The sequence below is a fragment of the Nelumbo nucifera genome, chromosome 1 (assembly GCF_055504915.1).
Source record: "Nelumbo nucifera cultivar China Antique chromosome 1, China Antique-T2T, whole genome shotgun sequence".
In the NCBI taxonomy this organism is placed as follows: domain Eukaryota; kingdom Viridiplantae; phylum Streptophyta; class Magnoliopsida; order Proteales; family Nelumbonaceae; genus Nelumbo; species Nelumbo nucifera.
In genome coordinates, this window is record NC_142649.1 from 62313799 (window position 1) to 62328227 (window position 14429).

At 39.4% G+C, this 14429-nt stretch overlaps 1 protein-coding gene across 1 annotated transcript; it reads left to right on the forward strand.

Annotated features, from left to right (window-relative positions):
- Positions 1–8932: 8932 nt before the first annotated feature.
- Positions 8933–13874, forward strand: LOC104594320 (glucan endo-1,3-beta-glucosidase 6-like). The gene is made up of 2 exons (XM_010254564.3): positions 8933–9515; positions 12573–13874. The coding sequence occupies exons 1-2, from the start codon at positions 9172–9174 to the stop codon at positions 13675–13677; spliced, it is 1449 nt and encodes a 482-aa protein (XP_010252866.1). The 5' UTR covers positions 8933–9171; the 3' UTR covers positions 13678–13874.
- Positions 13875–14429: the final 555 nt, after the last annotated feature.

A 14429-nucleotide genomic window follows, 5' to 3' on the forward strand; every position in this document is an offset into this window, starting at 1 on the left:
TTTCTACTATAAACCGAGCTCGGAGGCCCGGGGTACACTATAGAAGATTGGGAGACTTCTAGTCGTCTCGGGGCTCCTCACCCTTGTCCGAGGCTTCAATAGGAGGGTCTGTCTTCATACAACTTGCATCAGCACCGGTCTCCTCGATGTCATCAAGTAGGTCATTATCACTCTTTGCTTGGGAGTCTGGATCTTCAACAGCTTCGGCAGCCATTTCCTTCGTAATCCTCGAGGTGGTAATAGTACTAAGATCGAGCTGAGGGAACTCGCGCCGGGTCAACCACCTACTGAGCTTGAAGCCTTTGTGGTAGCTCACGGTTCCCACTTCGATCATCTCTTTCTGGTACTCCTCCGAGGCCTTGTATTCCTCGATGGCCTTGACTTTGGCCTCCTTCACAGCTTGAAGGAGTATCTCAGTCCGCTCCTTTATGTGGGCCTTGAGATTCTCCACCTCCCTCTTCAGCGCCGCATTCTGCTCCATAGGCTCCTCCTTCTCGGACATCTACAACGTGATCAACTCCTTCTTAGCCTGTGCATCCTTCTTTAGCTGGTTAACTTCATTGCGGGCCAAGTTTAGCTCGGCGTGAGCATCGTGGGAAGAAGACTCAGCTACGAGAGCCCGCTTCAGATGCACCTCGGACTGGTAAGTCAGGGCATGGATAGCGGAGTTCACCTACCAAGAGAAGAGAACAAGAGTTAGCACAAGAGAAGCTAAGTACAAAATCGAAGAAGTTAAGCCAAAAAGCCTACCACCATACAGTAGGTAGCCGCTTGTGCTCTGAGCTGAGCGACCGACAGTTCGGCCCAAGCAGCAACCTCCTCGGCATATACTGCACTTTGGCTCTTGAGAAGGTTGTATTTTGGAGTCAGAATGCTCCGAGTTGCTTCATCCCTGCCTGAAGAAGCGGCAGCTACAGGGGCGGGCTTCGAAGACATTGCCTCCTTGGATGCGCGGGGCGGGGAGAGCTTCCCGGATTCCTCCTCGACCATGTCGATCATGGGAGGTTGCTCAGCGGATAAGGGCTGCTCGGGCTCTGGAATGACAGCCTGCGGAGACTCAACGCGAGCTATTTTCGAAGCTCGCTTCTTCTTCCCCTTTTTCATACTTCCGAAAAGCTCGGTCACGGGGATGTCCATGATAGCTACAACCAAAGCATAGTTAGAAACAATACCAAGATAAAGCAAAGGAAATACAACAAATGATGACCTACCAGGACTCAGACCAGCCTGCACGAGCTTGTCCTCGGACACGTAGTTCATGAACTTCAAACCAAGCTCCTTCCAAGATCGGAGCACTTCCCTTGTCTTCAGGTCCAACCTGACACCAGGGTCTTGGATGGGCACCCTCTAGTGGGTTGGGAAAGGCCACCCCTCAGTGTTGCGAACCACAAAGTAATGCCTTTTCCAGGCCGGGACCTTGTTTAGGAGCTCGTGCAAGAGTTTGTAGCCCGGACGTGGGGACAGGTAGTAAGTTCGCCTGTGTTCAGGCAGAACACAGGATGAATTCTTCTTTATAGAAAGAATGGAAGAGAAGATATCAAGGTTGAGAGGAAGGTTATAGTCATGGAAAAGGGAGATTGTTCCTACTACGTTATGGATGCAATTCGGATGCAGCTGGTCAATAATAATGTTAAAAAGCTTTATGACTTCGACTATCAAGGGGTGAAGCGGAAGACGAAGACCAGCTACGAGCTGTTCCTCAAAGATCACGATCTCGTCGTGATCGTGCTCCCAAGGGAAGTTGCCTAGGGGAATACTATAGACTAAGTTGTTCGGAAGCCTATATCGAACTACTAGGGACAGGAGCCTGTCCGCTGTCATTGTCGATGGGCCAAAGTTATCTGACTGCCGACCCCAATGCGAGGTGGGCGCCAGATTACTTGAGGCCTCTCACTCCCCCCTAGGGTGATTCCACCTCAGGTGGATCGCGGACCGCATCTTGACCCGAAGTAACTTCTTCGGTATGGTGATCTACGACCTAAGCCGAGGTACCTACCTCGGCCCCAGCAGATTCACCGCTTGCATATAAAAGACTATCGAAACTAAAGCTAGACATGGAAACACACGGAATCAGAAAAGAGAGCTAGGGAAGACTCACCAAAGGAAAGACCAAGGAGAGGAAGACGATCTCGAAAGAACATCGAATTGAAGAAGACACCGAGCTAAAGGATTTGAGCGCAACCTCAGACCGAAGGCTAGCGAATTTGTAGTGAAGAAAATGAGTCTCGGGCCCCCTATTTATAGCCGCTATGCCCAAGAATCAATGGTCGAGATTGAAGTGATCCAACGGCTCCTAGGAAAACCGGTTGCACGATCCCCGAGGTTGAAATCGGTTTAGCGCGTGTTTTGACATCCGCGGAGTTTATAGATGGTGTGACATCTACGGGTAGACTAGACGTGACCTGGGTTATTCCTAGTTGAGTCGGGCGGCCGAACAGGTCCGACCAATGATTTGCTTAACAAGTCGCCTGGATTTCATGCCAAATCCACTTGGACTCGTCATGAACTCCCCGCACCGAGTCGAGACCCCTGGCTCGGGGAGTGGGGGGAAATTGATGAAGGGTGATTTGGCCCGACCTAGTAAAAAGGGGACACGTGGACACGACCTGACCAAGAGATGACAACTCAGCCTGACAAGCTCAACTCGCGACAATTGAGCTCGCGTATTCAGTCACCTCGGCACAAAGGCCGCCTCGGCTTAAGGCTCACCTCGGAGCAGGGCCACCTCGGCGCAAGTCTCACCTCAGCATCAAGGCATCTCGGTATCCAAGCCAGCTCGGAACTAAAAGACCGAAGTACTAGTTCGGAACCAGCAATTCGAAGTGCCACGTAACTGACTCCCGCGTAACCAACTCCAGAGGTCTCTCCAACGAATCCCAAATCCCTCGAGGTCACGATGAGTTAACACACCCCGGCTTTTCCGGGATCACGATAAGGACTTATCCTGACTCCGTCGGAATCGGAGGTGGAACGAGATAAGCCTTACCTGTATACTGCTCCTTCGAAAGCGGACCGAACTCTATCTCCACATCCCAGATATCCCAGAACTCTTTCGTGTGCCCCACGACTACTCAACTATATAAAGGCTCCAACCCCGACGGCACAAGGTACGCGTGATTTTTCTGCTCTCTAGCTCTCTAGCTCTCTAGCTCCCTATACTCTCAAAGTTACTCAGCTCGCACCAGATTACTAACTTAAGCATCAGAGCGACCTCACCGGGCTAGCCACCCTGGGTTCTCTGATCTTGTTTTGCATATTTACCTAACTCATCGTCCGACTGGAAGCCAAATCACCCTCCAGCAGAGAGCAGTCAGATCGCGCAACATCAAAGTTGATGGGGAGATTTTTAGAGGGTTGTTCTGTAGACTAAAATGAGGATGATTATTCAAATTTCATGTAGACGGAAAGCTTCGCTATGAACTTGTGGGCTTCCTTTCCCTTGAAAGACTATCTCAGAGTCTGGTTTGGCAGGCCTTATGCATTCATGGTGTGTGCTTGAATGCCTCCAACATTGGAGCGTTGAATGCTTCCTCCTGTTGAGTCAATATAGATAGCGACAGTGAGACACATTGCGAGAAAGAGAGAAGATTTGGATCCGACCATTTATAGAGGAAAACCCTATTTTCGGTAACTGTTTTCATCATTGCTCTAGTCGACCTACTATTTTCATCATGTCTTCTTAGCAACACAAACCCTGGCATCATCTTCCAAATTTGATATGTCGATTGCCATCACGATATGATTTTGGCTGGGAAATGTCGCTGCCGCCATGATATGACTTTGAGTTTATTTATTCATCATTGGGTTTTATTTTGAAAATTTGATGAATGGTGAAGGGCAAATTCGATATTTCATTTTTTCTGTTAGTGTTTAACGACTTATCAATTGTCAAAAAACTTAAGGATAGCTTAAGACAATAGGTAAACAGTAAGGGTACAGTTTCTCAATTTTGTGAACAGTAGGGGTAGTTTAAGAGATTTACCCTTTAATTTATAATGAAATTATTTTTAAATATTTATTGCTGAAGATAATATTATAATAATAAATATATTTATTTTTATATTTATTAGTAATTATGTATTGGCATTTTATTTTATCTATTATTATTTTTTATTATTATTTCAAATTATTTTTAGCTTAAATTGGGTTTTTTTTTATTATGATCGTATGGGTGCAAAAGGATCGGATCATTTAATCGAAATCCGTTCCTATTTTTGTTAGCTTCAGATAACCCTCTATCGAATTTTTGGATTTGATCCAATTGGAATTTGGATCACCCCTATCCGGTCCGATAGGATCCGATAATGATCTATATATGTATATATTTATAAACATATTTACTTATAAAAATATATGTATATATTAATATATTTATTTATAAATATGTTTATATTGCATTTTTTGTAAGTTTCTTATAAAAAGACATGTAATATACATGATGAAAATAGTTGAAAAGAAATACTTATATTTTTTGTTTTTCTTTATATAAACTTTTTTGTTTTTTCTTTTAATAATTATTAAAATTTTTCATAATTTGAATCGGATCGGATTAGATTCATACATCTAACATCCTTAACATATCCAGATTTAAATCATAGAGATCCAATTGGATCTTGTATTTTGCTAACAGATCGGATTCGAATATACCTTGATTTGAATCCGATCCAATCTATTTGCATCCCTACATGATCGATTGTGTAAATTATCTCACAAGTTGTATATGATATATACAAAATTAGGGTTGTTCATGGGTCGGATTGGATCGGTTTACTGGCGTTTTTCCAACCGACCCGACCTGGTCGGTTTACCTAGAAATGAAATCGAAACCGACCCAGTACTAAGTAAAACTGACTTGGTCGGTTTGAATCGGTTTGGGTTGGTTTTGTGAATGATTCTCTCGGTGTGAACGGTAAAGGATTCAAGTCTAAGAAAGCAAAGGCTGGATGCCTGGAAATTAAAAATGATTTGATGGATTAAAACTGATATTTTATATAATATATATATATATATATATATATATATATATATATTTCCACAAATATATATCTGAAATATATATTAAAACTGAAATATATCAGATATATAAATATATATTGGTTTCGATTTTCACACATGAAAATTGAAACCGAACCGAACCATCGGTTATGTTTTTTTATAACCCAAAACCGACTAGTGATGAAAAAAAACCAGCCAACTCGGATTGGATCGGATCAGGTTGATCGATTTAATTGGTTTTGGTCTTATTATGAACAGCCATATACGAAATCAATAAGTATGGTTTGAACAAATCCATATAATTTTATCCACAATTCAAGAGGAGGTATAAACAACAGTATAGTGTAATTCATCTCTATCACAAAGTATGGTATAGATTAGTCTATATCATCAATTTCTCATACACTTTACAAAACACCCTTTTAATTGACAACAAACAATTTCACATCAGTATCATCGGAAGAAATTTACAATTCACGGTTGAGATGTGGTGTGGGGCGCTGATGTGAACTCATGTTTGACCTCTATGACCACAGCCTATCTTTGTTTTTTCTTTTTAATTTTGATATGGGTTATGGGTTATGGGTTATGGATGCACACCACGAACTCATCACATGGTGGCCATGTGCGCCCCGGCCTAACATAAACATAAACAAACGAGTCAGCTGCTGGGTGGGTTTACACCTATCACCTATGCCTATAGGCCCTATACTATACTAGTGGTGTAAAAAATAAAAATTATAAAGAAATATGGGCGTTTTATTCACATCTGACATCCCCACATTATATCAAAAGTAATAGCTAAGCAAACTGACGGTGAGACAAATACAGACTAAAAGTTGATTTGCATAAAAGAATAAAGCCGCTTTGGTTTGTTTTCTACTTTTTACTTTCTCTTTGATTATTGGCCTCCTATTGGAACTGCTGAGGTGCATTTGCATCATTATTTATTTCTCTCTGTCTCTCTTTCTCTCTTTCTCTCTCCAGCAAATAGCAAACTAGCAATGTCTCGATTCTTTGAATTAAAGCAGTGTTTGCTTTGTGGTTTGAGAATGCGCTGCAAACAAATCAAGTCCAAGTGCCCATCAACTTCCAAACCGACACAACCGTCTTTTACTTTAATTCACTTAAAGAATTCAAAAGGGGATGATGATTGAGATTGAGTAAGACCAACTTTAAAGACCCACATCCATAGCGTTCGTCCGAATAGTCTGACTTGATAGTAATTGGCATGGTACCCAAACACAAGCCCTAAATAAAATCGACCTACAACATGTTGACCGGATCTGACATGAATTTAATACCAGTAGAGGCAACAGTATGAGAATTTGGCACCTAAATTGCCCCCAAAGTTGAAGTATTTCCTCTTTTTGCTCCTTACAAATACAAATGCAAAACCATATATTTTTTTCCGTATATATTTGCATTTCTATTCTTTCCAAATTAAGCCTTAATAACAAAATCCCACCCAAAAGTTTCTTGCGAAAAAGAGGGGTGAATGTAAAAGAGTGTAGTATTTATGGGGAAGCGGAAGATTTTAACCACATATTTTTAAACTGTGATGATGCTAAACAGACTTGGAGTATTCTTCAGTTCGAAAATCTAAGGACCCGGCCGTTTGATTTGTGGGAATAGGGGTCTGGAATTTGAATCAGAATGGATTATTTTGATTCCAACTGTTTAGTTGAGCGATATCAGAATTCCATTCCCATTCCTTCTGGAATGGCATTTCCTCAATTGAGAAAATGATCATTCTCTGCCTCTCTCTTGGGAATGACATTTTATTCTTGTTGATTTCAATTTCCACACTCATTCTTGTCCGAACCAAACAGACTGGGAATAGACCATTCCGATTCTGGTTCCGATTCCAATTGTAAGCCAAATGGGCCCTAAGACCCAATCACTAGGGGATGGTGTTCGAACATGGTGGGAAAGAGTGTCTAGAATCACTAATGCTATAACCCACAAAAAAATATTTCTTTTTTTTTTTTTATGGAGATTATGGAAGAGTAGAAATGGGAAGGTCTTCAAAAATATCACCATTCCTCCAGCCATACTATTTAGTAAGTCTGTGGATGATAGCGAAGAATTCAACAGATTACATAACATTGGAAGAATAGAGAAGGAACCTAAGAGTATCTGGGTGAGATGGTCCATTCCATGGTTTTCAAAATCAGACCAGACTGGACAGTTGGATCGGAAAAACCGGGAACCTGTCAGGTGACCAGTTCCGTTTTCCCTAAAAATCGGATTTCCCTCTAAAACCGTTGATTTTGATCAGCGAACCATTGAACTGGGCGGTTAATTGTTTGAGCAGTTTTGACTGTTTTTTATTTTTTTGAAATTCTTTTATTTTCTTGTTAGAACGGGCCGAGTATTCAATTCGAACATTTGACCCGATAATCAGACCCCTAATCGGTTCGATTTTAAAAACCATGGTCCATTCCAAATGAAGCTGTGATCAAGATAAATTCTGATGCGTCAAGTAAGAGTGATGGATCGACCGCGATTGGTTGTATTGTGAGAAATGACAAAGGAGAAGTGTTGATCTATAAAAGTAAGTTGGTGGGTCATTGCTCCATCAAACACTATGGAGGCTTGGGCTGCCTTGGAAGCACACATCATTGCCAAATCATTTGGGAAGTTTAGCATTTTCATCGAAGGAGATTCAGAACTGTCTCAAAGGCCGATATCCTTATTTCTGATATCCTTATTTTGGATCTTTGGATCGGATTGGATAATCAGATCTAAATTCAGGTCATATATATATTTTATTTATATTGTATTTTGTAAATTTTTGTATATTATTTACTTTTTAATAAAAAAAATAGTTGAAAAAATACTTATATTTTTTGTTTTTCTTTATTTAAACTGTTACATTTTCTTTTCCTTTTAATAATTTATTAATTTTTAAAAATAATATCAGATTGGATCAGATTCAAATATCCACATCCTGATTGAATTTAAATAAATATTTATGGTGAGATCCAATCAAATCTTTAGATCGAATTTGAATATAATCCAATCCGTTTGTATTCCTAACTAATCAAGTTAACTTTTTAAATTTGGAGGGTCAACCTCTATAAATATTAGCTTAGGCTGCATTTGTTTTGTGGTGTAAAACGTCATTGTCAGTTTGATTTTGTCGATGTTAGTTTACAATGTAAAACGTTAGATCTCTGATTTGATCTTATTGACATTTCAATAGAGTGGAGTTTTATAAAATTTTACATTGATTATTGATATAAAAACTAATCTGTGACATCCACGCAGTCCCAACGCAACCTTATACAGAACTAGTAAAATTGATCGACATCCACGCAGTCCCAACGGACAAACCTGTGACAACGACATGCATTCTATGTTGGTCCGTGGCCAGGCCACCATTTATTGCAAGTAGAAAAATATTATTTTTTGGATAAACAAGTAAAAAATATTTCAGGGACTCGACGTATATGATAAATTGAATAAGGATGGAGGCCAAAGCGAATTACATTAATAACTTGCATTGTGGAGAGTCTCGGCCTCGGGGTGATAACTGATAACCTCCGACCCGGGAGTCCGGAGTCCGGACCACTGCTACGAACTACGAAGCCCACAATTTACAATGCAAATATCCTGCCAATAACAATTGTTTAAGTTAATACACGACTGATTATTTGATTAATGTATTATTTTGGCTTGTAGTAATTAGCAACTGTACAACAAAACATATTATTCTCCTAATAAATTCCTTGAACGATGAGCATTTGCATAATATGCCCTTTTAAGCCCTTATTCATTAATTAAATAATTAAAGTTTAACAAAATTAATTGCTTAATCGTTATATTAGTGATGATAATCAAGGGTTATTTTAGTCAACTACAACAGCTTTTAACTTTTCAAATTTCAAAATATAAGTAATATATATTTTTTTGTTATTACTTATTTTCACCTGTAGACACTGTGTAGTACTTTCGCTTTACCTTTTTAGGAAGTTACACTGCTCGCTCACACTCATAGTCTCATACCCCCATCAAGGCTGAACTTACTCCTCCAGTCCTCCGTCCTCTCCCTTCCCGCATCTCCTCCCTCTGTTATGCTTATGCACATTGAAAACTTGAAACCCCATTCCATGTCTATATGATCCCTCGAGACCACCTGAAATCCTCTGATATCGACAGTTATTTTTTGAAATGGCAGAAATCCACATTCTTGCAACATTTCTTTCTATTCTACTCATTTTAAGCTCGGCTCCAATGGTGGAATCTGCCATCGGCGTAAACTGGGGGACAATATCTTCTCACAGGCTCTCACCCTCCATTGTGGTCGATCTCATCAAGGAAAATAAGATACACAAAGTCAAGATCTTTGATGCAGAGCCAGATGTTCTTTTATCTCTAATGGGGAGCGGGATTGAGGTTATGGTAGGGATTCCAAATGAGATGTTGGCCGTATTTAGTTCATCTCCTGTAGCTGCAGATTTGTGGGTTCGCCAGAATGTGTCCAGATATATGGTTAAAGGTGGCGTTGATATCAGGTATATATGCATGTATTCTGTCCGTTTTTTATTTTATTCCTCTCCTGCTTGCTCGGTCTTCATATTTTGTTGCTTAAATATTCTGGATTTAGATTGATGTAAATCTTCTCTCTCGATATGCTTTTGTTCTGCTTATTGCCTGGTTGAGATATTCTATCTTTTCAAGCATTGGTCTTACGATCTCTGAACTGACGTCTTTATCTATTTTTTTATCGGTTTCCTTTATATCTATTGTTTCTATCAATATTTTCTCTTTGGTTGTTTCATATATACATACTTAGTAGTATCTCTTATTTGCTATTATGTATATCCGTTAATTTATTTTTTCTTTTTTTTTTTTTCTTTGGGTGGGGACTAATCACTCGTTCTGTTAAAGTTGGTAGGGCGTGATTCATTGTGACTCTAGTATGTGAGGCTAACTGTTTTTTTTTTTTTTTTTTTTCATTGAAATGGCTGCTTCCCATCCTGCACAAGGTTATTTAGAGGTGCCCCTTGAATGAATTCAGTGTCTTCTCCATTCACTCTTGTATTACAAGACTGTAGATGCCATCTTGGCCTGAAGTGTTTCATTGTTACCCCCTTAAGTGTCTTGGTGGAGCAGAACCCACGTTCAACAAATATAGCACCATGTCCTGAAGAAATAGAATCAGGCACCATTGACATGTCAAGGACTAGCATGTTCTCTCAATGTTAACATACTATTCATCCTTAGCATTGTCACGAACGATTTTTTTTCCAAGTGAGCTATATTTACTTGATTTCTAAGACAATACTGTTGTTAACTTTGTGATTTTTTTTGCTTCTTTCACAATTCCCTATCTTGGGTACAACTTCCAAGTTAGAAAATGATTTTTTTTATCACACTCCACTCCTTGGCACCTTGCTCCTCATCTCTTTTGAGTACGATACTTCCTACCATCAGTTCTTAAAATTTTCATATATGAATACTAGAAGTTTATTTTTTTTTATTTGTTACTCCATGTATTGTGCATAGGCTAGGTGTTAAGATAGTTCTTGGTGCAATTGTGTGTTTGTCACCTAACTTATACACAATACATGCATATATTGTAGGCATTAAGTTTTACGATAGAAGAACAATTAATGGACCACAATGGCTGAAAGTTTTCACACTAGAAGTTACCCATGTGATGCACAGATTAATGCTGCAAGGGCATTTGTTCAAAAATGAAGTTTTCAATTACACTAGTTACTAGTAATAAAATATGAATTTTTAATATATTAATTCTTAAATGATTAAACAAAGCTATTATGCATGTATACAATCACTATTTATAATTGCAATAGCAGAAAATTTATATAAAAATTAATTATTTAATATATTTGTATTTTCTTGTAATTTTAATTTTTCTTAATGAAGTGAAAAATTCACAGGTGAGTTTTCTTCCATGCATCAGTAATAACAAAGTGGTCAAAACGATCCAAAAAACTACATTTATGGATCTTATAGTGGCTCTAGAACTCAATAGCCTAAGATGAACTCACAAGCATTTTGTGAATCTACCATACTCAACATCCATATGTGAAATAAAAACTTGAAGAATCGTAGTTCTTCTTTCAATCAATTTGTCAGTTGTCACATTTGTTGTTGGAGTACAGATCAGTCCACATTATGTGTGGTACAATTGCAATACAGCCACCTTTGCCATTATTTGTAAACACTGAACTGAATAACTGCAAGCACTGAATCCAATTACATAAAAGTTAAATTATTTTATTTATTTGTATTTTTCTTGAAATAGATGATGTGAAAAACCCAAGGCTGGTTTGTTTCAACTCTTAAATAGAAAGAGGGAGGATGATTGAAGGGTGAGGACTGAAGAAGAAAAGACAAGGGAGGGAGGTATAATATTCCTAATTAGTATTAGGAAGATGAGATAGAAAAGGAAAGCTTGTAGGAGGGATGTGATGTGGGGATAGAGGACAGGGGTAGAAAATTGAGATTAAAGGAGAGGTTTTCTAAGAGAGAGGGGGTGCATCATAGGGTATAGGTAATTGACTACACCAAATCATATAGGAACCAACCAATTTTTTACTTATATTTAAAAATAATAAAAAGCAATAGTTGTATGATTTGATGTAAAAAAGTCAAATATATACAATAAATGACAAACTTAGCTGTATGGCTTGATGAAATTTGGACCCTCTTCCCCATTTAAATTCTGGTAAATGGTAATGACTCCATTGTTTACAGTCTATGTGTGGGACGAAAGAAACAATCGTATCTTTGAAAACAAAGTTAAATCCTTTATAGATTTGATCTCTCATATAACCTACTTGTGTAATATGTGGGTGGTTAATTTTTTGGAGTTCAAAGGAGTCTCATTGAATGACTTTCAAAGTAATGTGGTGGAGATCCTCAACTCCCCCAGAATTCTAAGCAGTCCCAGAATCTTTCCTACTTGGGAAGAGGAGGTGATGTCAAATTTTGATGGAAGTGCCCTGGGTAATCTGGAGCAGTGGGGATTGATGGTGTATTCAGGAGGGCTGGAAGTTTATGGTGGATTTCAGTGGACTGATTGGAAATGCTGATTCTACAAAGGATGACATTCTGTCTGCACTTAAAGGGCTCCTAACTGCGAAAGAGTTGGGACTGTCTTTCCTAGCCATTGAAGGTGATTCTGTTAATACTATAAAGTGGCTCAAAGAGAAGGATGACATCCCTTGGAGGATAGCTCACTAGCTGGCTGAGGCAAGAGATATTATAGATTCCTTGACTGTAATACTTAACTGGCTTCCTAGGGAATTAAACTCTTTAGCAGATGTCTTGGCCAGGTCTGGTGTCCACAAGGAAGCTCTGTTTAATGATAGAACTTGCTTATGTAACTTCTATTTTTTTGACTTGTTTACTTTGTACATCATCTCATGTACCCACTTTGATTTCTTAATATAATCAGTTATTTATTCTGAAAAAAAAGTGTATATTGCATACTAGTTTGAAAAATCTTTGCGTTTTCCACATTTATCTTTGTATGCTAGTTTGAAGAGTTTCATGAGTGCATTTTCTACTTGCTCTTAATGTCCACAATTTGATTACAGGTACATTGCTGTTGGGAATGAGCCCTTTTTAACGAGCTACTCAGGACAATTCCAACCTTATGTCATGCCTGCTTTGCTCAACCTACAGCAGTCCTTGGCAAAAGCAAATCTGGCAGGATTTGTGAAGCTAGTAGTTCCTTGCAATGCTGATGCTTATGAGTCTACCCTCCCTTCTCAGGGAGCCTTCCGGCCGGAACTAACACAAATCATGACTCAATTAGTTTCCTTCCTCAGTGCAAATGGCTCCCCGTTTGTAGTCAATATCTATCCCTTTCTAAGTCTTTATGGAAACTCAGATTTCCCACAGGACTATGCATTCTTTGAGGGAACAACTCACCCGGTTGCAGATGGGCAAAATGTTTATTACAATGCATTTGATGGAAATTTTGATACTTTAGTTGCAGCTCTCAACAGAATTGGATATGGTCAGATGCCAATAGTAATTGGTGAGGTAGGCTGGCCCACAGATGGAGCCCTGAGTGCAAATCTCACTGCTGCAAGGGCCTTCAATCAGGGCCTCATAAATCACATCCTGAGCAACAAGGGAACCCCTCTGAGACCAGGAGTCCCGCCCATGGATATTTATCTTTTCAGTCTACTTGATGAAGGTGCTAAGAGCACACTTCCTGGGAACTTCGAGAGGCACTGGGGGATTTTCTCTTTTGATGGCCAGGCGAAGTACTCTCTGAACATGGGCAATGGGGTATTAAAGAATGCAAAAAACGTCCAATATCTTCCATCAAGATGGTGCATTGCAGACCCAACCAGGGATCTTTCAGGTGTGGTAAGTCACATTAAACTTGCTTGCAGTGTTGCAGATTGCACAACACTCGTCTATGGGGGTTCATGCAATGGAATTGGGGCCAAGGGAAATATTTCTTACGCATTTAACAGTTATTATCAGCTGCAAAAACAGGATTCACAGAGCTGTGATTTTGATGGGCTTGGACTGGTTACTTTCCTTGACCCTTCAATTGGTGACTGCAGGTTTCTGGTTGGAATTAGTGACACTAGTTCTTCCAGTGGACCATGTGGTGGTTGGTTTGCAGCTTGGGTTATGGTTCTGTGGATGTTTGAGTTTCTAAGAATTATGGGTTCTTTGTAATGTGGAAGTGGTTTCTTGAGTGGGTTTTTCTCGGTCCCTTCTGAAACCTATTGTAAAAGTTATACATTGAAGAAAGAAAACTACAGTTACTGAGAGTGTATTCAAAGGAGAGTTTTATTTTAGAGATTATAGTGGTTGTATCTTACAAGAAAAGATGGTAAAAATTATTCTCCCATTAGGCTCTTCCTCTATGAAAATTTCTCTGAGCAAAGACAAATGGAGGTGACTCATCACCTCTCTCTATATATATCTTTGTACATGTAAACTATACACAAGAATGAGAAATTCTTGCTTTGTTTTTCTATCTCGATACCATTCTTACATGGTATCAGAGCGGCAATCCGCATCTCCTTGCTTCCTCTGCATTCCTCGTTTCTTTTATGCAAATCTTGATTTGGTTCGAGTTCGGTGGATCTTGATCAAGCTGTGCTTCCTCTACTCAGTGATTCTTGATCCAGTCGTGCTTGCTCGGTTCAACGATTCTTGATCTGGTCATCTCCCTACAACTCTTGACTCAACTGCAATCGGCGCTTTCTTGATTGAGCTCTTTCTTTGCAACTGTTCTTGCTATTTACATGGAGATTGAACATAACTCTCCTTATTCTCTTTCTTCTTCGGACAGTCTAGGAATGATGCTTGTGTCCTTTCCTCTCACTGGCGACAGTTATCCCATGTGGCAAAGAGTAATGATCAATGCCTTGAAAGTAAAGAACAAATTAGTCTTTGTTGATGGATCTCTGCCAAAACCAGCA

Coding starts and splice junctions, on each gene's coding strand:
- LOC104594320 (XM_010254564.3), top strand. CDS start 9,172: ATGGCAGAAATCCACATTCTTGCAACATTTCTTTCTATTCTACTCATT. Junction 9,516..12,572: donor AAAGGTGGCGTTGATATCAG/GTATATATGCAT, acceptor ATTTGATTACAG/GTACATTGCTGTTGGGAATG.